At 36.7% G+C, this 22,105-nt stretch overlaps 1 protein-coding gene across 15 annotated transcripts in view; it reads right to left on the reverse strand.

The window, feature by feature from the left end:
- The window catches only part of LOC108138735 (neural-cadherin), a 128,464-nt gene that overhangs the window by 15,774 nt on the left and 90,585 nt on the right, over positions 1-22,105 (reverse strand). For 9 of the 15 annotated variants that reach the window (XM_017261117.2, XM_017261116.2, XM_017261122.1 and 6 more), the window contains 4 exons: positions 3,843-3,986; positions 3,593-3,708; positions 2,544-2,708; positions 40-177 (listed from right to left, as the gene is read on the reverse strand). In XM_017261117.2, coding sequence (XP_017116606.1) covers positions 40-177; positions 2,544-2,708; positions 3,593-3,708; positions 3,843-3,986 — 563 coding nt within the window. Of the gene's footprint in view, positions 1-39; positions 178-1,287; positions 1,450-2,543; positions 2,709-3,592; positions 3,709-3,842; positions 3,987-22,105 lie in introns of all 15 variants that reach the window. The other 6 variants (XM_017261127.1, XM_017261125.1, XM_017261128.1 and 3 more) reach the window with 1 other exon arrangement.

Consider the following 22,105-nt stretch of genomic DNA (forward strand, 5'->3'; position numbering starts at 1 on the left):
GAGCCAAGCACTGCGGTATTGTTTTCGCTGATGACTTACCTTTAAAACGAATATTTCGCCAGTGGTGCGGTTAATGTCGAATTTGCTATTGGCTGGATTATCCGGATCAATGCCTTGGCCCGTGAGGAAGTACACGATGTTCTGGGGACGATCCTTGTCGCCATCTGTGGCCGTAACCTGTTTACCGATACAGATATTTATTATTTATGCTCGGGAAATCCAGCAAAAATCGAATCAAATTAAATAAACGAACGGAAAAGAAGAATTAAGTAGTAAAGAAATAATACAAACATGCCATGCAAAAACTACTTAAATTAATAAACTTTTTTATGGTTTGGTTAGTTTAGATGTAAGTGCAGAACACATTTCTTCACTGTTCCAAAACTACCAGTCAATATTATTTATTTGCTTTAATTACCATTTTGGCTTTTTTAGTCATTTTGCTATGGATTATGATTTATTTGCCAAACGCTGTATTATTATTAATTTTGGTCAGTGAAAAAATATGCTTGTTAGAAGTGAGTGAACACGAAATCAATGGTAAATAAAATACTATTTGTTTTCGGTTAGTAAAATGTAAATATCAACAAAGTTTAAGTGCTGACTGATTGATTTTAATTCCCTTTGTTGGTCTTAAGCGCCTGCTACGTCCATTTTAATTAAATTAGTTGGACGGCAGTTGGCCACAAGTGATACATAGTAAAACCACAACAGAAATCTAAACGGGTCAAGCTTAATCGTGCAAATGGTTGACATTAATACTTAAAGAGCGTATTGAATTTAATTAGCAGCTTTTGGGAGTAAACAGAAAATGGCTAATGGAAAATATGTACGATAAATAAATTGTGAAAATGATGCACAACATTTACGAAGGCAATTAAACAGGGCCGTGATTTTTACAGCAACAAATTGATTTCTCGTTAAAGGCTCCCCACTAATTGTTCGGCTCGTATTACATCGCAAAGTTATAGAGTTTTAACAGTAGACCGACCGTAATGCCCAGTGGAATTTTCTTTTCAATTTACGCAATTACCGTTGAATGGGTTTTAATAAATTCGAGCATTACACCTTGCACATATGCCGATTATTCATTATGTTTACGTATTGTTATGGCTGGTTTACACAAAGTTAACATGGCAAATGAGACTGAATGAGACTCTGTGTGACTCAGTTGTGGGATTAAATTAATTGTTATATGGTACTGCTTTGTTTGTTTGCCTTATGCTATATTTTGTATTCAGAATGAGTTTATGTACAGGACTCTGATATGGTAAATAAAATAGCGACCTGCATGATGGTAAAGGGCGTGTCGGTCATTCCCTCGTCGAGAGTTCGCTCATAGGATGTCTGCGGGAATCGCGGTGGCAGATCGTTGACGTCGCGTACATTTATGACGATTGTTGTTTGATTTTCATTCAAACTGTCCGACGCAACCAATTTCAGTTCGTACTTTATGCAAACATTAAATAAAATATATGGCCAACGGGAAATTGGTGGAGGAGAGAACGGAAAAGTAAAAAAACAACGAAATTAAATAATAAATTTTAAATGTACATAAATTACGAAAAAAACATAAATCTATTGATTAAAATTAAATGAAAGCTCGCTTGAAAATTTACACATGTTCGAGATGGATCCAGCGAATATCTTGTATATGTTTATTCACTTCTGACTTGACAGCTTATATGTATTTTTCATATTCAAATGCACGCTTGTTTACTCATTAAAATGCAATAATGTAATCGACTTATTCAATTATGCATTACAAACTGCATAGTAAATTGAAAGTACGTACGATAATCGGCGTATTTTCAAGCCATCTTCATATTTTTATAATTTTTTATCGTTGCCTGCTTAATGATAAATCAATAGCATTACCATGTATTTTTTCTGTGGCCGCATTTTAAATGCTTTATGTTTGTGTACTCTGTAAATAAATGTTATACTTTTTTCGTGCCCACACTTTACAACATTTGTCCACTCTAGAGTGGACAACACTTTTTAATTGTTCAATTACTTTTCGTCATTTTTTTCACTAGCCTTAAATCAAACGAAAAAGCGGGAAATGGAACAACATGCAAATGGCTTTAAATATTTATATTACATTCTCTATACTTAAAAAATGGCATTGGTTTTGTTTTTTTGATTGTAAGTATTTTCAAAACAAATCAACAAAAAACGGGTATTGTAAAGTCCATTAATTTTGTAGGCCAATAAAATACTTTAAATATGTCAACGATTTTTATTGACTGACTGAAAAGAGATGTAAAAAGTGCAAGACTTTTGGCATGATTGAAATAAATGTTGCGAATGAACAATAAAATCCAAATGAAATAATTCTAATAAACATTTCACTCATTCTAAGTGTGGGTAATTTTGTTGTGCAATAAAATGTTGTTCAGGCATTTTTTTGGGGCGGGGAAAAACTTCAAAGCAAAAACTCAACACATGCAATAAAATCTATCGGAATGAAAACTCTACCGAAAAAAACAAAACAAAAGTTGTGAACTAAGTTTTCGATTGATTTTGTTTCATTCATTGACCTGCAAGACGCGTTTTGGCAAATTACGATCATCCTCTTCGGTAATCTGGGTGCGATAAGTGGGTCGCTCAAAAACGGGGGGATTATCGTTCACATCCTTGACATGGATAATCACGGTGGTGTAGTTCTCCTTCAAATTATCGGAGGCGGCCAAACGAAGCTCGTACTGAACGCACAGAGAAAAAAGTTTATCTTAAAAGGTCATCGATCTTAATTATACTATAAACATCTATTTATTAGTACCCTATTTAATTTCCTAGTTGTGTATATCCCTTTATCAAGGAAGGAATCGTTTTCAATTTTTAAAGTTGATATTATCTTATCTGTATTACTTCCTTTGATAGTTATAAATTTATAAATTACATATTACACACCATCATATTTATTACCAAATTCATATTACGATATTAATTTTGTGTCTTAATAATTGGAAATATTTGCATATTTCCTAGGAAACGTTTCCACAGACGCATTTCAATTAAAGTCTCGAAGATTGAATGACTGACTGAATCTGCACTTTGGCCAATTGTTCAAATTGCAATTCAATTAATGGTTGGCCACCGCTTTTCTTGCCTTCGGTATTTGACTTTTTGACCGCAGCTCGTGCAACAAAACTTGTTTGAACTTTTAAATATTTAAGCAGCCTCGCGGTGTGCGAAGCGAGTAAATTGAAATTCAAAGGGAGAGCGAGTTTCTTAATGAATTTTATAGTTGGCCAAGAAGAAGAACGTCTTAATGGATGGTTGGGCAATGAAATAAAATTTCCTGCGGTTTCTTAAAGATATATTTTAAAGATGTGTATATTCTCTTTATGAATGTAAAATTGTAATCCTTGTTGTCCCTTATGTGTTCTCAGCTTTCCAATGACATAAACAAATCTCACAGTTGACTAAGCTCGCAACGCTAATGTCATAAATATATCTGTGCTGCGAAAGAACGTTTGTCGATTACAGAGGACTCCTCTACGGGTTTCCACTTTGCATTTTTCATTTTTTGTGTACGCGGTTTTCGTTGTTTTCATTTTTTTTCTCGTTTTGGTTTTTTACTTACCCGGCGTCGAGTTTCGTAATCTAAAGCGCCAGCTACATAAATGGCACCCGTCATATTTTTAACCGCAAAAGCGCCGCCAATGTTGCCGCTTGTAATTTCATAGCGGATACGTGAGGCTGTGAGGAAAAGCCGCAGAAAAAATTCAGGAAAAAGATGGAAAAGGGAGAGAGAGAAAATTGTGTGTGTAAGATAATAATTGCGGAATTTCTGGGCATATTTTTTTGTGCGGAGTCCGGGACCCTCTACTTACACTCGTCGTGATCCTTGGCCGTTACAGTGAGCACTGTGTGCTGAATGTCCTCGTTCTCGTCCACTTCGGCCTCGTACAGCGATTTGTCGAAATAGGGCGGATTATCGTTTTTATCGGCGATGCCAATGCGTATGAATTTGGTGACTGTTGATGGGAAAAAATAGGCAGAACGCTCGGTTAAATTTCTCGTTTTCAATTTGACACTCAAAGACTGTTGGTACTTCGCAATTATCACGTACTAGACACAATGAGGAAAACTTTTCCGCCAGACAGAGCAACAATTTGACGTCCCTTATTGAGGCGACAAACATTTTGTTTGTCTTTTATTTAAGATCTTCCCCCATTTTCTTTATTTCTTTATTTTTTCATGCGTGGGAGTTTCAAACGCGTTTCGCATATTAAGCAGCCTGGGATATTTCGGTTTTCCATTTGATTTTTATTTGCATGTGCGATGATGTAATTTATTTGATATTCATGGATTTTTATTTGATCACAGACTTGAGTAAGCGGTAATGCGATTGCAAATGAATTCGAGCGAAATTTTATTTTCAGCCCATTTAAACCTCTTGTGTCTTGTCTCAAGAATTCATTCGCATAATTAACTATTATTACCGTTGGTAATGTTGAACAACACCTATTGTGGCTGCCGAAATTGCTTCGAACTCACTGAAATTAATTTCAAATTGCCCCACAATGGCCTTTCTGCCCGAGTTGAGTCAAAGTACACATATGATTTAATATGCCGGAGCGAGCAAATAGGACAAGGAAAACTCTGAGTGAAGCACAATAGTTGAGGTGAAGGAAAGGCCGTACAAAACCACTGACAATGAGACATATCGGTGAGCAGAAATGTCAGGCAGACAGTAAATTACATATATCATTTATAATTGCACCAATAACAACGGACGACAAAGCCAGAGCGTTTTAATTAAATAAATGCAAAGACCATCGGACAAAACGAAAACCTGATTACTATACACAAATCTAAGGCAACAGATGCGCCATGGATGCGACGAAACTTTTGCCTCTTAACAGCCCATTTAGAACTTTGGGACTGCACAGCAAAAAAATGTGGGACAAAATATAGATATAACAATCAAATCAGTCTTGATTATCTATGTAAAGTTTAAATTTCGAAACCTCTAACAATACTATTTTGGAACTTGTAAAGAGTTAATCATAGTATGTCAAATAAAAAGTTCAACATGCAAACAAAATAAATATAAATTAATGTATTTTAGCGTTCTTTACATTAATACCCATATTTCTTCCAGTACTTTAGCTAGGATCTCGACTTAAATGTTTCTGTTTATCAATTTACTTAGCAATTCTGAGAAGGACAACACAGGACAACTTTCTCTTGTGCCTGCGTTGTTTGTGTTTCGGTTTATAATTTTGCTGCCTTTACTGGGCATTATCTGTGTGCAAGAATTATGCACATTTGCTTCTGCAGGTTGACAACTCACATTGCAACTGGGCGCACATGGCGTATGTGTGATAAGTTCCCAAACCTTTACAAGGACCCCCCACATGGCGTTTAAATTAGCAAATGTTTGGGACCAATTTTGAAATTAATTTATTGCAAAACATTGCTAATTGCTAACTCGACTGCAGTTAAGTTTCTATGTGACGACATATTAATTAAAACTTGGCAGAGTACTACTGCCGGCATGAAATGCAAAACGTTCTCAGTACACTTACATATATTTAAGGCGTTGAGTTTTTTAAATTTTAAAATTTTGCACTACCATTCTTTGCCTTTTGAAAATTTAAAAGGTAAATCATCATCCAATTGCCCACAACATATCATTAAAAATAATAGCATCTCTTTGCAATAGGAGTTAAATGAAGTAATTGTCTTTAATTGGTGCACTTCTTTATAATGAATATGTGTCACATAAATCGCAGGACTACTGCTATCCTTCAGCTCGCATCAATATACAGTCGCTTAAATCTTATTTTATCAGGCCCTTTTTTTTGAGACAGAGTTTTTCATTTAATCCTCACAGAATTTTCTTCCTTGACTTTATTACGTCAAAATTAAATTTACCTATATGCAGATGAGGTTGAGTAAACGCCGTGTATGCAATATATATTGAATGCTGATGTTTAAGTTAAAAAATTTCATGTTGCCTCCTCACATATATTTTTGACGCAGATTTTTCCGCATGCCAGCCACTTCTTTGAGTTCTTTTGGCTCGGATAAATGAAATTTTATGAGTTTTTATTAAGCACATCGCTGGGATGTGTGGAATTTAAAACACGATATAAGCGAAAATATAATTTATAGGGGGAAACATTTTACAATAAAGAAAATACACCCAGAGCCAAGTCAAAAGTTAACCCAATTTGGAAAGCTTTTATCCCATCGCCTTTATCGGCTTACGCTGCGAAGCGCAGCCCTTGAAATACTTTATCTATTTATCTAGCACCAATTTTATTGCATTCTTCAACCCGACCGCACACCCATAAACTAACCCGAAATCAAATGGAAGTGGAAGATATATCCCATTGAGCTTTTGAGCTTTCTGACACACACTCGCCCGCTGACATTTAACGAATTTGATGGTGAATTGTGTGTGCAATGTTTGGACAGCTGCTGGGAAATCCTTTTGGTGGGAGTTCCTCTAGGATCTCGAATCCTTTGTGTGGCCATAAAAGCTGACATTGGGGCAATTTTGGCCGACTGCAGTCGAGTGGCGAAATCAAAGTCAACTTTATCACATATTTAGCCCATGGAAAATGTGTCACAGTCGCTTTCTCTTCAGCCAAATAAATAGTGTTCGATATGAATGGCTTTTTTTTGTTTTTTTTTTTTGCCCGAGAAAAGCTGCCACGCTTAGCTGCACAAATGCCACATGCCACGCCCCCCTCCAAATCGAGTGTCATAAATTTATGCGCTATTTTCGCTTGTTCAGGCGTTTCGCCATCCAAACATATTTATATATGTATATTGCACTACGTGATGTGGCACAATGTCAAAATCAAAGATGCTATATTTTTCCCCAGCTTTCCTTAACAGTTTTTCCCATCCCATCGCATTTCTTTTTTCCGTTTTCGCTCTTCCTTGCTGCGGCAAAGTTTATCGACAAGTTTCGCACTTGAATGAGTTTTAACGATATTAAATAGCAGAGCGAAAATAAACAATGCCACGCGCCGGGAGAAATGTTTTTATAATGATACTTTTATCATTGAGGCTTTAAGTTTTTTTTTTGCAAGAGAACGAATCATAATAATTTTAGTGCATAGTTTAAATTTAGACTTTGACATTGGGACAGTAAATTAGGATTTTTTGCTATTGCTATATTTTTAAAGGGCACTACTTCCTTTGCTGTCTTGAGGTAAAAACTAATTGGCCAAGATGCAGTTTTCCTTCAGCCATTTCATTTTATGAACGCCACTGTTGCAATGGCAACACACAATGTACGATGTAAAAGGAAATCACTGACCATCCGCTTGTGGGTCTGGGCCATTAATGGCGCTTAATGTGGCCAGGCAATAAAGACAAGCTAACTGCATGTTGAAGCTAATGCCACCGACAGGAAACTGTGGCATCTAAATTGTTGCAAAAATATTTTATTGCAATTCTTAAGCTTTAGCTCGTAAAAACTTGTACAAATGCATTTTGTCGCATGGCTGCTGCTGATTTTTTTATGATTGCGGTCTGTCTATCTGTCTGTCTGTCACTTTTCCTGTCTGTCCCACTGACTAGCAGCTGTTCCCTGCTTCGTCCTTCGGCCTTGGGTTTAAAATAAGATATATGTATATACAAATACACCACATGTAATGCCTGCAACAATGTGGCTGCGGTGCATTGGAATATTTTGTGCGCCTGTCTGTGTCATGTGTACATGATTGTCCTGTTTGTGGTCACTGAGGTTTTCTTTTTACCATTTCTGTATTTTGTGTGTTCACACTTTTCCCAATTAGCAACTAATTTACGCCACCGAGAAAGATTTGAAGGGGTGCTTTTCAATTAGTTTAAATGTCAGGCACAGCCAAAAAAGGCCATTAAAATCAATTGACAGGCAAACTCCAACTCCAACTCCTGTCCTCGAAATTCAACAAGGAAATTTTGTCACGTACTAACAGCAAATTTATGAAGCCAAAAATTTGGCAGGGCATTAATTGATAAAATGAAAAGAAGTATATATAGGACCCAGGTGGATGATAAATCGACTCGGAAAAAATTCGTTCAAAATTTCTTAAAGAAAGTGAAGCGCTAAAGTGAATACTAAATGGCAAGAACCGACCTTAATAACATTTTGGGGCCCGCAAGGATGATACCAACAAGAAGCAAACAATTTTTCCTGGGGACTTGTTGTGGTTTTTGTGGTCGGCCAAAAGAAAGTGAGAATAAGAAACATTTCCCCATTTCTCCCTTTGCTGATGACAGCTGGCCAATGAAGGGGGTAGAAGTGGAATCATGTTGCAGCCCCCGAAACAGTTGTCTTCGCATTGTTTCAGCTGCATACGATTGTGCAATTACCAAATGCCCATAATTTTGCTCTGACCAAAAACTAGTGACCCTCTTCTTGCACTTGACTTGTTTATGCTGGTCCTGGTCTCCGGCGAATTTATGCGGACAACAGTAGCAGCTTTTGCATAATGAATGGCCAGAAATGGGTTGGCCAGTTGGAGGACCCACACAATGGCCAGTTGTCGCCACTTGAGGGGATTCGTTCTCAGTTTCGACAACGCAAATTGACTGCCAGAAAACTTCGCCAGCTGTCAATGGAGTTTAAGGAAAATCAGCTGGAAGTTTGCTTCACTTTGGCAAACAAAAAAATTTTGCGCTGAAAATGGGAAAACTAACGTTTAAAAATATCTAACGTTTTTATTTAAACAATTTGAAAACACGGGTAGTGATAAGAGAAATAAGGGGGTACTTAAATTGTGTTGTTTAACTATAACGAAACATTGTTAAAAGTTTCTCAGTTGAACTTTAAATTGGTATAATTAAAAGATTTATATTAAACGATTGAGAAAAGAAAAGTGTTACCTATAGACTATGTTTTGAAAGTCTTAACATTTATTCAAATAAATCCAATCCTTTTCAAAAAGGTTTTTCTATGTGTACAGGAAAAGCAGCTCTAAAGTGTCGCCAAACTACGTCAAGTGGACAAAGTGCTATATCACCGGAAACTTGCCAGCACACCTGCTGCCTTTTGGGCCCGGGGACGACTAATCATGCTGAAAGGACAGCGGCGGAAACTTGCGGCCCTCGTGTCATAGTTTAAATTATGTGCGCAACTTTGGCGAAACTTTTAATAGCTTCCACAGCTTGCCAATCGAACGGTGTAAACATGTCGGGCACTTTGGCCCGTTGTCTCTATCACAGCATATGCTCATTGATTGGCTAAACTATCCCTCAGATGGAGGCAATAGTTGGCCCAATTGCGTGCCCCGCATTCACAAGTCTCGTGGCGAGGTAAATGAGTTTTCCAACGCATCGCAGTGAAGCATTAAATTGTATCTCCCAAACGAAACTTTCAGCGCAACTGTCCAAGAATATTCCTGCGTTTCCATCAGGTATTCCGCCCAAAAGCGACAGGTGGACAAGACCGGGAGGATAAAGCAATTTAAGTTCTCGGCCAAGTTAAATTCTTTAAGGCGGGCCAGAGACCAGACAGTGAACTCAACTCAAGAGGGGGCTAATGGAGAAAAGTGGCCAGCAAATTAGAATCCTATTAATAAAAATTACTGGCCGGGCTCTTTGAGGAACGACTGTATCTGCTCCTCAACTTTGCGCTCGGCACTCAACAGCGAATGTCTGTCGGTAATGACAGACACCAATAACAACAGACGAGGCACCAGTCGACATTATACTATGCTATATACAAATGGGGGTAATTATCCTGCTCGAATTGCCATTAGGCATCGAGTGGCTGGCGCAGCGAACTTTCAGCGTTTGATAAACTCAAATTAATTACATTGATTTATGCCGGGCCAGGGAAGCGAGACCAGAGTCACGCGTGACTTATCGACACTTGTCCCGCGGGTGACACGGCCAACGCCTCCGTGGCCAGCGTTTTCCCAGACGTCTTCCAAAAATCGTGAAGGCAGGAGGCAGGACAACGGCATCAATCAATTTCTTTCAGCAATTTATCAAACTATTCCAATGCCATGCAATTTAAATTGTTGCCTAGTTTTGCGGCGGCACGTCCGCAAATTGCTTATTTTACTTTGGATGTTTTTACTGTATTTATGTGTCGTGGGTGTGTCGCGCATTTTTCGAATGCATACACTCCTCGAAATTTTCAGTATCGATATTTAAAGACCCAACTATAATATATAAAATATTATTTAATAACATAAATTAGTAAATTTAAGCTAGACTTAAAACCCGATATAAACTTGTATTTGGTATATTATTTATTTCCACATCTTTGATATGGCTTTGCTCTGAAATAACCTGCATAATCTATTATTATAATTGCTCATTTGTTTCAATGCTAAATTTTAAAAATGTATATTTTAAAAATTGATTTCACTAAATCACTACTATTCATTTATTTATTTGGAAAAATGTAGAATATTCTTTCTTTAGTGCACGCTTATATTTACTTCACTTTTTTCGAGAAATCGCATCAACAATGTCGGGCGCATGTTTTGTCAATAATATTTTCCATTTGATTGATGTTCTTGCCATAAAAACCATTGAATTGTGCTTCAAATGGAGATGGAACATGGCAGGGCTGAAGCCATCGATGAGAAAACATGGAGACGCACATCGGAACGCAGTACATATATGCAGGATATAGGTAGTAGGACGTAGGATGTGTGCGGAGTGTTCATAAAAACGTCTCCAGACTTTGGCCCTGTCTGTGTGGCACTGTTACTTTCAACTAGCAGCTGGTGCTGGTGGGTGAACAATGTTTTGGCTTTTATGGTCGCAAATTCATTGTTGGTGCGACGAAGGCTTTCGCCTCTATCTACATCAGCCAACTATAAATATTGTTTATGCCCCTTGTGGTCGGTGCAATATTACACAATGTTTGTTGCGTCTACAATTTCTGGTTTATGCTAGGTCGCCACCTAAGCATAACATTGCATTAAAGAGTGGGATTTACGAGGTGCCCTTATAAACCGGACCCTGATAAAATTAAATATATTTCTAAATAATTTTTGGCTTTGCAACTTTATAAACATTGTGTGATGTTCAAAAAAAACTCAGTAAACCAAAATAGTCTATATCAAATGGAGCTGTCCCAGTAAATAAACCATTATTATTCGATATCCTATCCTACACATTCCACATTTTCACATTCATATCCTGGCTCAAATATGCAATCAGTTCAAATAGAAGAATATTCATTTTGTATGAATATGGCAAACAATTCCAATGGCAAACGAAAATTCTTTTGCAACGGAAGCATGGCTTATCTGGGGCACACGGATTTATAGATATAATATTTTTGTATTCCTATTCCTATACCTATTCCCATTTCTATTTCGTTTCAAATATGTGCAATGAAATTAATTGTGTAACTGAAACCATGGTTGGTCGAGTTCAAATGTTAGTTCGTTGCTTTGTAATATTTGTTTTTCATATTTGATCTCACTAGCAGTTTTGGGGCTTACATTCCATCGACAGTTTTTGTTCGCGGAAATGGAAATATAAGGTATGTTCATATGTAGCTCTTTTGACTTTCCGTTGTCCAGATTCTGTTTTGCGTAAAAATTAAAGTGTCAACAGCGGTTGGTGTACCACCTGGTGTATGCGCAATGTTATGCAGTACCTAGTCTTAACTGAGTGTGTTTTATTTTCCTTTTACCCAGAACACAAATCTATTTGCTATCTTTGTGTGTGAGTGTGGCTAACAACAGTCATGCATATTTTTAGGAATTCTGTTTTCCTCCAAATACCGGAGGGTTTGTTTCCATTGTGTTTTATTGACCCTTGCACATGAAAGTTTCCGGCTTTCCTTTGCTTTACCCCAGCGTTTGTTGTTTTCTTTTAAGCTGCTTAAAGTTGAAGGGTATTGCACATAAAGTTAACTGCGCCGAACTCTAGCCTCCAAGTAATTAAAGTTTCTTCTCGATGCGGCTAAACGAAGTACCAACCTTACCTGAGTGCGGTTTTTACAAGGGAGTTGCGATAGAAAATGCGATTTGTTTACCTGCAACGAAAAGGAAAGAGGAAATTGGTCTTATTATGCGATGCAAAAATATTTGTGGTTATATTAAACATTTTATCAGAAAGCGAAATGATTTTCCAAGAATGTTAAGTTTATTTTTAAAACTTTTTAAAGATATTAATACTTATAACAGATTTCAAATTGTTAAAAGTCATTTTAACGTTTTAAAATTAAAGCAAAAATTTACTTTTGCTGCTTGAAGATGTTTACAGCCCGCACATCCTCTAATTAACAAGCCCATTATTGCATATCTGCTCACATTTCCTCAGGCTATCCTTGACTGACAGTTACTCAAGGGAAGTTTGTATTTACCCAATTTCGTGACTGACCGAATCAAAGTATCCGGTTACTTGCTATTAGCGAATGATCTTAGCAAATTGAGTTTCAATGCCAAAAGCTAAATTACTTTTTTTTTATTCCCGTTTCTATAAATCTGAATTTTAATTAAATCGTTTTTTTTAAGTTCTTTGAATTAAATGGAGTGAAGTATTTTGTTTTGTCTAGACACAGGCATTCTGTACTTGACACTAGACACTCTTTGTGGGGTTAAATTGTGGGCTTTTGTGTTGCAAATTAAATTTTTCGCAACAGCGTGCTCAAATCAAGTTTAATAATTCTCACAGTTGTTTCATTTATCAAGTACTGGACTTGTTTTTTACGAACTCGTCAGGTTGAATAAACTAGGAACAGTGCTATGAATTTCTTTTACTTGCATAAGCTGAGTTTGACGTTGGCAACAATCACAACAAAGGTGACAAAAGTGACAATGAAAAGCAGAAAACCAGAAATCCTGCTGCGAGGATAAGGAAGGACGGCAAAAAACTGCTTTGTAATCAGATTAAACGTGGAACAGTGCGAGAGATTCGGCTTTGGCTTTGTTGGAATGATTCTTGATTCACCTTTTTCACCTTTCAGCCAGCTTTTTTTATTATGCCAAGTCTGTTTGTTATGTGAACCAATTAGTGCAGACTTTCGGATTGTGTTTAACTTAACGTCTGTATTTTCCAGAAATTGGGTGCTTACATTTAAGGTGAGCCAAAGGATCATTTAACGCTTTCAACTGTATTTCATTAACTTTTATTTGTTTTAATTATCGCTTCAAAAATAAATAGGGAAACAACGCTCATTTTCATTCTCACTGGCAGAATGGCCAGAACGGGATAGGGAGTGGAGCGCGAAAGAGACAGACGACTGTGTCGCTAAGCCAGCTTTATCCTAAGCAACAACAAAAATGGCAAAAAAAAATATAGCGAGCGAAATAGCATAAAATATTGTAAAACAGCGCTCTCTGTTGCATTTTAATTACATTTGCATAAGATGCAGCTTATCTGCCCTATGCCATGCTCCACTGCAGTTTGCAGTTTGCGCAACTCGGCAGCACTAAAAACCTTTCGATATATACAAGGTCTGTTTTTTTGCGCATATTTAAGATTCTAAAAACTTAAAGAGAAAAATATATGTATGCAAAGAGTTCGGGCGCAAATTTTTAATAAACTTAAGTTGCTCAAAAGGACTAAAAATCAAATTAAAAGAAATAAAAGGAGTAATGGTAGGATGTTTCATATTTAAAAAAGAATTGAACTATATTCTCTATTACATCCATCCACCTTATTCTGGAAATTAAATAACATAATTACCATCAAAAAAAGTTGAAACCCCACAATTTACTTAATTACTTCCCAAAAATGTCACAAGTGCTGAATGTATTTCCTGACCTTTCAAAAGTGACCAACACCGACACTTTCACAACAACGAGTGTCATCCTCTCATGCCGCCATCATCATCAGCAGCCACGTTGTCATTTGGTGACAGTTTGTTCAAACAATTTGTACAAAAAACTCTGAGCATTTAACAAATACCCAGAGACGAACAAAAAATGTTCAAATAGTTTCCGCATTGTTGGAATGTGGCAACAAAAAGTTCTGGAAAAACAACTGGAAACAAAAAATGTTATAAATAAAAGCGAGTCAACAATCTCGCAACACGTTGCAATGTGGCAATGCACATTTTTATCAACATTTCGTGTGCGTGCTGAACATGAAAGTGGGCGTGGCACGTCCCACTGATTAATTGCAATTTGGTTTACGAATTTCAGATGAAAAGGCTTAACATAATGGTAGTTTTGGCTGAACTCGGTAAGTGACTAACAAAATTCGTAGTCTATTTAAGAAATAGAAATTTGCTACTGGATAAGACCACTACTAAGTATTCTCTAAAGACAGAGTGTGCAGGATTAAAGTCTGAATTACGCTCAGGGCCTCATTCCTCTTTTATTTCTTTTCTGCTTTGGCCTTTACCATCCTATAGCTCCAATCTTTGCCAGCCGCTATTTACCTTACGTGTTCACATTTAGTTCATTTGTTTGTGCAGCTTCCACTCAATATGTTCGAGGAGCCGTTTTCTGTTGTGGCTTATTTCATTATCCCAACCCACCCACGTCCGGGTCGAAACAGGGCTTGTATTTTTTCCCCACTGCCGCACAGTTGTGCTGATAGTGCACAAGGACGGAGAGAAAAAAGAATTCTCCGGATGGTGGATTGTGGCCAGCAGTTCGGGCCAAGTCAGCTCGTCTTGATTTGGCTTTGGGTGCGTGTTTGCCGAAGCTGACCTCAATGTCCTGACTTTCCCCGACTGTTCTCGTGTAGCAATCAGTGAACGCCTAGAGAATTTACTGCTCAATGTGCTGGTAAAATCACAGTCACTTCAATAAAATATACACGTGAATGTGTCTGCCAACCAGGGCTTTTCATACCGAATCCTTTCCTTGTCCTTGGTATAAGCTTTGTGCTAATTTGTTACCAGTTGGCCAGGTTTTTAAAGCAGCTGGCAAACTGCTGATAATAATTTTAGCCCCCCTGCTCCAATTGCCCCAAATAAAATAAGCTCAATTTTCGTACGCTGCAAACTCAATTAGTTCTCCAGCTATTTTGATTATAAACTTTTATAAATTATGCGACTCAATTGTGGGACACACAAAAAAAAAAAGTAGACATTGAAAAAACACTTGGGTAGGAGGACAAAGGCCGCAGGGAGGTCGAAAGTTAAACGAGAGTCGAGGACGTGTCCGTGGGTGTGCGATAAAACGAAGATGATGCTGCTCCCAACAATTGCACTCTTGGCATTGTCGCTGTCAGGACGCCAAGGACAATAAGCAGTCGGACCATTATAGTGGTAATAATAGAGAAAAGTAAGCAATGCTGCTGGGTAAACGGAGCTTGTGTTTACTCGTAGACAAAAAAAGAAGCAATTAAAGTACGAGGAGTTCCATTCACTTTGATCAATGCAGTGAGTATATCCAAAGAAGTTAAGGCATGTCAAGAAAGAGTCAGTTGTTATAAACTTATATTTAATAAATAAATAAATGTTCTTCTAACACAAAAAAAGGAATATTTTAATTGAAATCAATCCTGATGAACTGCAAAACAAGAAATGACTCGGCGCACACGGCGTATACGTCATAAGGGCTTCTTCGACACGTGCTTGGGCTTATCTAAGAAAACTTTTGGCCCAGCACTTTTTTATTGTCATTCTCCACAACGAGAGTTTCCTGGCTTCCCTCGTTTTCTCTTTTCCTGTGGTCGCAGCAGGACCTTCTTCAGGACATTTATACTTGTTATGAGGCCAGTGCTGAGGGGACTCCAATCCAAGTGGCAACACTTGAGCTCAATTGTCTGAAGGTTGACAATCGCAACTACAGTTGAGGGAAGGCGGTGGCAAACAAGGAGCTCGACAGCGCAAATTTCAGCTTAGCTTCTACCAAACACTTTAAGGTCTTCTTCCTTCACCTGTTCTCACAATTAAATCATCGGCTAGAAGTCAAAGTTTTTCCGAGAGAATAATCAACCTCGAAGGGAGTCAAGGGCCTCGGAAGAGAGAAGAACTCAATATGTAGACAGTGATGTAGGCCATAAAATTGTGCAGCCATAGAAGTTTTGCAGTTTTTTCGCATTTTATGGCATTTGTAGCAAAAGTTTTGTTTGTTTTTTTTTTCCTTTGCAGTTAGCATTTGGCTGCTCGTATCAGCATTTATGGCTTTCCTATTTGTTTTGTTAGTGATTTTATTAGTTTGTTTTTTCGCATGCATTTTATTATTATATTTCTATTTTCGTAGAAGTTGTTTTAGATTTTAAGCCTGTATATTTTTTTAAAAAAAAAAAATAAGCGGACAAATTTTAGTTTGATTTTAGTTTAAGCAGTCAAATGTTTGTATACAGAAGCCATATGTAGTTAGATTTTTAGCAATTTATTTAGCTTTTAATTGAAGTTATCAGAGCCTTTGAAATAAATTACTTTTCACAGAGCAAAACTGTTAAAAGAGTCAACTTCTGCACGTTTTAATTAGTTTGCATATACGCAACGGTTCTTAGTCAACAGACGTCCTCGACACACGTGTCGTATGCGCCATGCACAATTGCATAATGACTTAATTAAAGTTTTCCCACCAACACCGGCGCCACCGCACTCAGATAATTAATGCAAAATCTTTAACACGCATTAACAATTCCAAGTTTGTCGGCGCATAATAATCAACTCAAGTTGTGGAAAAACTTTGCCGTTTATTATCATCATCACCAGGTAAAAGCATATTGCACACACAGATTGCAATGCATCTTAATGAGCGTTGAGCAGGGAAGTTGGCAAAAAATAAACGAAATGAAAAAACATCTGGAAGGTAGGCCAGAGATGAGTTAGTACAAGCCCTGAAGTCCACTCAACCAGAAAGATTCCCCATGAACTTCTGTGTTCGTTTCTGGTCCTCAGTTCACTTCTAAGCTGCTTTAAGTTGGCGTGAAAATTGTTGAGGCAAGTTTGAAGAAGTTTCCTTTTCTCCATTTCCTCCATTTTGGAGCGGTTTCTTTGATCAATTAGGGGGAGCGAGGAAGGGTCTGTCTATGTAGAAAAATGTGTAGGTATGAAAGATTTTTCGGTTGCTGGCAAGTGCTTCTCACACCGGTGGGATAACGAGATTTTTCTCCTATTTCTGTTGTATTTTCCTGCGCCTGTTTTAATGTGATAAAGGTCGCCGTGTGACAGCTGGTCGAGCTAATAAAGTTTCGCACAGATTGCGGGAAAAAGTATAAGAAGTTATACAAGTAATAAGGAGGTGAAATGCGGGATACCCTTGAAAATGAGGTCCGACAGTCAATGTTGAAGCAATTAGAAAACTGGATGAGGAGTCGTTGATTATTTTATTGGGGTTTTTTTTTGTTACTAGTAGGTTTTCATTTTCATTTTTGGTTTGAATATTTCCAAGTGATTCTAGATTCTAGTTATAAAAAGTAATTTTAAATAATCGAATTATAACACAAAGCAACATACAAATTTCCAAAAACAGGGTAAAAGATAAAATGTTTAAGAAAACACAAATCCAATATATATGACACAGACCTTTCCACCTTTATATTAGACCCTTATGACCTGCCGTGCACTTGACATTACCTCTTGTGTTTGCCAGATATAAAAAACTTTTCACAGGCTGATAATTGTCAAAATATTGCACAAAATAGCCAGCACGAAAAAGAGAGATACGTTTTATACAAAAGGGCAGAAGGAAAACCATTTCGGTCTGGACAATCCATTGGCGTCGACTAATTGTAATGAATTTTTCAATTTTCGCAAACTCCCAACTCCCAAGCACGCACATGAGGAGAAGCTTGAATTTTCACCATGGTCTGATGAATGATCCACACTCGTTGCTGTCATTCATCACATAAGTCGGAAATGGAAACGCGTTTTCTGCGGTCAAAGTTGGACTTTTCCCCACGACCCTTTGGCAAGATTTTCCAATCCACTATCTGTATGGGTCAGTATGCGGCTTGACTTCAATGAAATGCGATGAAAAATTAGCAAAGCGCAGGAAAGCCAGTAGTTGTATCGAATAATGGCACTTTAAAAGTATTCCACATCAATCACAATTGATTAAATTAGGTACCAGAATGTACCCTTTAAGCGGAATAACCTGACCAGTCGAAAATCTTATTTGATAGCCCTGTCCATTTCTAATTGCAACCATTGTTACAATTGTTGTTTGGTAAAATACGTTGGTCCATACGTTTGTTTTTCGCATCGTAGACGAAAATGAAATTTAATTACAGCTGCTACATTCGAGAAAGGTGGTAATTGATACCTAATATGTTACATATGAAAAATGGCTTGTTTTGGTGCTGGCACGAGCTTTAATCCGATGTAGGCTTAGATTTCTAGAAGAATACCAATTTAAATTCTGTGTTGACTTAAGCACTTAACCTTTAATTAAAATGTTGCCAATTTTAAATTTAAATTTTCTTGTATTGCCTTAAATTTGTTATGTGTGCATTTTTAAGGCTTTAAGTCTGAACTAAACTTTCAGCTCCTGTTTGCAATCCCAATTATTTAGGCAACCATATCTCTTACTCACTTTGTTTATCTATCTCTCTTTACTGCTCGGTTGCAATTGCATTTCACTTTTACTGCCCTATTTTATGCTGCCATGCTCAGCATTTTGCTGCTACTTCTCACTGTCTGCATATAGTTTTCCAATTAAGCGAAATAATATAAAAAATGGCAACAGAAATCGCAATTTTTTGCCCAGCTTGTCATCTTTTAGGGCAAAAACAAAACATAACAATAATTGAGATGACAGGAGAGGGGAAATGAGGGAATGGGAACTTGGAGTATCCATGGCCTGCTTAAGATATTCAAGGCGCACTCATTTGCACATTTCCGTTCCGCTTTTTTCGCTTAGCGGAAGTGCCGCATGTTGCCAAACACAGACGGAGATGGCAATAGGTACACGGAGAAAAAACTTGAAACTATACCAGAAAAAGTAAAATAAACTATGTGAAATATTTCATATGTTAGAGCGCTTTTCCATTGGGCTATTCTTAATATAAAAACAATTTTTGTTTATTGATGCTCTTTCCACATCAATTTCTTCTTGAGGCTACTTCAAATTTAATACCGTTTTCTTTTTGTGTAGTAAAGTGCAACGTTGACAATTTCTGCGCTTTAAGTGGACGAGGTATTGCAGCCCAAAACTCATTGCACACTGCGCCATCTTGTCGCCGGATGCGAATTTATGCGTATTCAGCTGAAGGAAGGCACCAAAAAAATACAGAAGAAAATAGCGAAGAGATTGTCTTGCAATTGCTTTTTGTCCGCTTTACTTTTGCATGTTTTCAGCTGATTTCTGTCCGCCTTTTCGCAGCAAATTAATTGCTTAGACAGCAGACAGAAAACTGAGAAACTAAAGGGAGAAATCTTCGCGACACTTTTTCATTTGGCGTCTAAATTATTGTTTGCGTTGCTTAATTGAAAATTAAGAAAACTTTCCCAAAGGTGTGCAGCACCTGTTTGTTTTCCCTGTGAATATTAAGTTTTTACCCCATATGTCGTTTTTCCTTGCTAACTATCGCTTTAAAAGTATTGCAAGTCCCCAAGGAGAACGTCTCACGCTCGACTTCTTTCCGCCGAAAGCAATTTATCCTGTTTTGAAAAGGAATGTCGTAATATTTCCACACACTCAAATGCCCTGTGGGAATGCCTGACAGCTGCCCAGACAGCAAATAAAACAGCACGAGAAAACCCTTGATTTATTGTCAAAGGAAAGAGTTCAACAATAAGTTATTCAATGGGATCTTACCCCTACAAAAACATAAATCAAACAATTTCATAATGCGCATAATAATAAATCGCATAAAATGTATAAAATGTAATTAATAACTGGCCATTTCCGCTGCTTCAAGTCGCTCGGGTTAAATTTGCACCCCCATCGCAATAGAAGTTGGGGTACAAATTCACCCTCGAGGATTTCAATTCAGACTGGCAGCCGCATGATTGAACTAAACACAGGAATTGCATTATGCATTGTGTGAGAATAATGCTAAATTATAATTTAATATTTAATTAGAACATTTTAAAGCAACTCCATCAAAAATGTACACGCCATTGGTTTGCATTTGATTGCGGCTGCGTTTAAATGATAAATGATTGGATCTGATTAAAATATTAGTCAAATATTAGTAAAATGTAGCCCCAATAACGAGCAACATTTTACAAAACACCTGGCTGTGTACATGGATTTTTAAAATTCGATTTGCAAGCTAATAAATCGTCAGCAGTCACCGTGTGCAATGCGGATCCATTTTCGCTGAAATGAAAACTCAATTGACTGCATTATCGAAGGGGCTTTTTTCGCACACCTGTGAAAATCCAGCGATTTCTCATTGTGCAGGTGCATATGTTTTTGCTTTAAGCTCGCGCAAAATGTGATTCGATTGTTATTCCGCATTCAGATTTAAGTTCGAGTATTGATTCCCATTCTGATTGCCCAGCAAAGGCAAATAAATTTACGTGCCGGCTCAAAGGCTCAAATTGAAAATTGACTGACAAATGTGTGCTTGGATATATGTTGTTTGGCTGCCATCAGGGTCTTAAGTGATTTGTTTGGCCAATAGTAACGGGAAAGCACTCCAAACATCACCTTTTCCCTTTGAACTTGACCGTGTCCCTTTCTTATGAAAAGGAAAACTCAATTCTGTTTCCAAGTCAGTTAACATACTTCGGAAAACAAGAATCAACCATTGGCTTAGCAGTGCTAATAACTGTTTAAACTGTTCATAATTTACTTTAACTAGAGTCAGCCGCGACTGTTAAGGTGAGATAAAACCAGCTTAAGTTGCTTAAGTTTTAGTAGTCAAGTCAAAAGCCGAGAAATGTAAGTTTATAAGTACTTGTCTCCTGCGAATGCTCAGAGTTTTAATTGTGTGACATCAAATTGAAAGAAACAAGGTGGTGAAGTAATTAAAAATGGTTTTTGATAGCAAAAGGCGACAGGGTTAGAGACAAATAGGCAATTGATTTACTCTTATTTCAATATTTTCTCTTTGGAACAAATAAAGCACAAGGAATAAGCTGTTATACAGCTATAATAAAATAGCAAAATACCATAAAATGAAAGTTTAAGAAAAAACCAGTATATTTTTCAACGGTATGTGCGTGTCTTTAAAGGCTTTTTTAAGTTATACATATTCAGTCGAAACCAAAAATCGAGTTACGTTCGAACTAAAAATTTATAAGTCTAACAATCGAAAAGGATTTCTTTCTCGGATTATAATAACTTTTTCGATGAAATTTGTGAAATTATAAATCCAAAAAGCTTTTAACATTTTTCTAGTCAATCTTATAATTTGTTTTAACTATATCTATAAACATGTTTCGAATTTCAAATATTTTTTGAAAGCTATAAGATAACTTTAAATCAAAATTATCAACAAGGTTTTATAACATTTTAAGTATAAGAACAATTTTATTAACATTTGACAATGCGCCTACTACAATGCGCCTACGTATAGCTTTTAAGAACTATTTTTTTCGAGTTAAGTTTGATTTTGCCGTCTATAAGTCTAAAAATCGAAAAGGACGTCTTACTCGCATTATAAGAACTTTTTCACTCAAATTTCTTGTAAAAGTATATAACCAAAAAGCTTTTAAGTTTCTTCAAGTCAGTCTTAAATATTTGTTTAACTATAAAAATGTTTCGAATTGAATTATCACGAAATATAAGATAGCTTTAGGTATACGAAAAATTTATTACAATTATGCTAGGCGTTTCGAAAAACATTTTGTAGCTTAAAAACTTGAAATAATCGAATAAGACAAGTTCTAGTACAAGTTCCCAAAGCTCATGCTTTGAAGTTTTCTCTGAAACATTATATGCTATAAACTGTGAAAAGCTCAAGTCCTGAAAGCTTTTAAAACAGCCTTAACTAATACGTATAAGCTTGTATAAGTTCAGCTGAACGAAAAAGTTTGTCATTTATTGATAAAATCTACCCAACAGCATAAGTTTATAGTTAACGAAAAAGCTGTGTAGACATATTTTCATGTTTTTTGGAAATTCCACAGAAAACTCTACAAATTTAGAGAACCCTTCGAGGGTTTGATATACAAAGGTATTTTTTTTTTTCAAATTAATTTTTTATTTTGTAAGCCAAACTCAATGAAATACAATATCTAAAATAAATTTAAGCTCTCTAACTACCGTTTAATAAATTCATCTTCACTAAATTTCTTTGACCAGCTGCTAATTTGATGTGCCCCCAAAACATCTCTATTCCAGAATGCTAATTTCAGGCCATACTT

This window comes from Drosophila elegans, unplaced genomic scaffold, assembly GCF_018152505.1.
Source record: "Drosophila elegans isolate 14027-0461.03 unplaced genomic scaffold, ASM1815250v1 contig_814, whole genome shotgun sequence".
Classification (NCBI taxonomy): Eukaryota; Metazoa; Arthropoda; class Insecta; order Diptera; family Drosophilidae; genus Drosophila; species Drosophila elegans.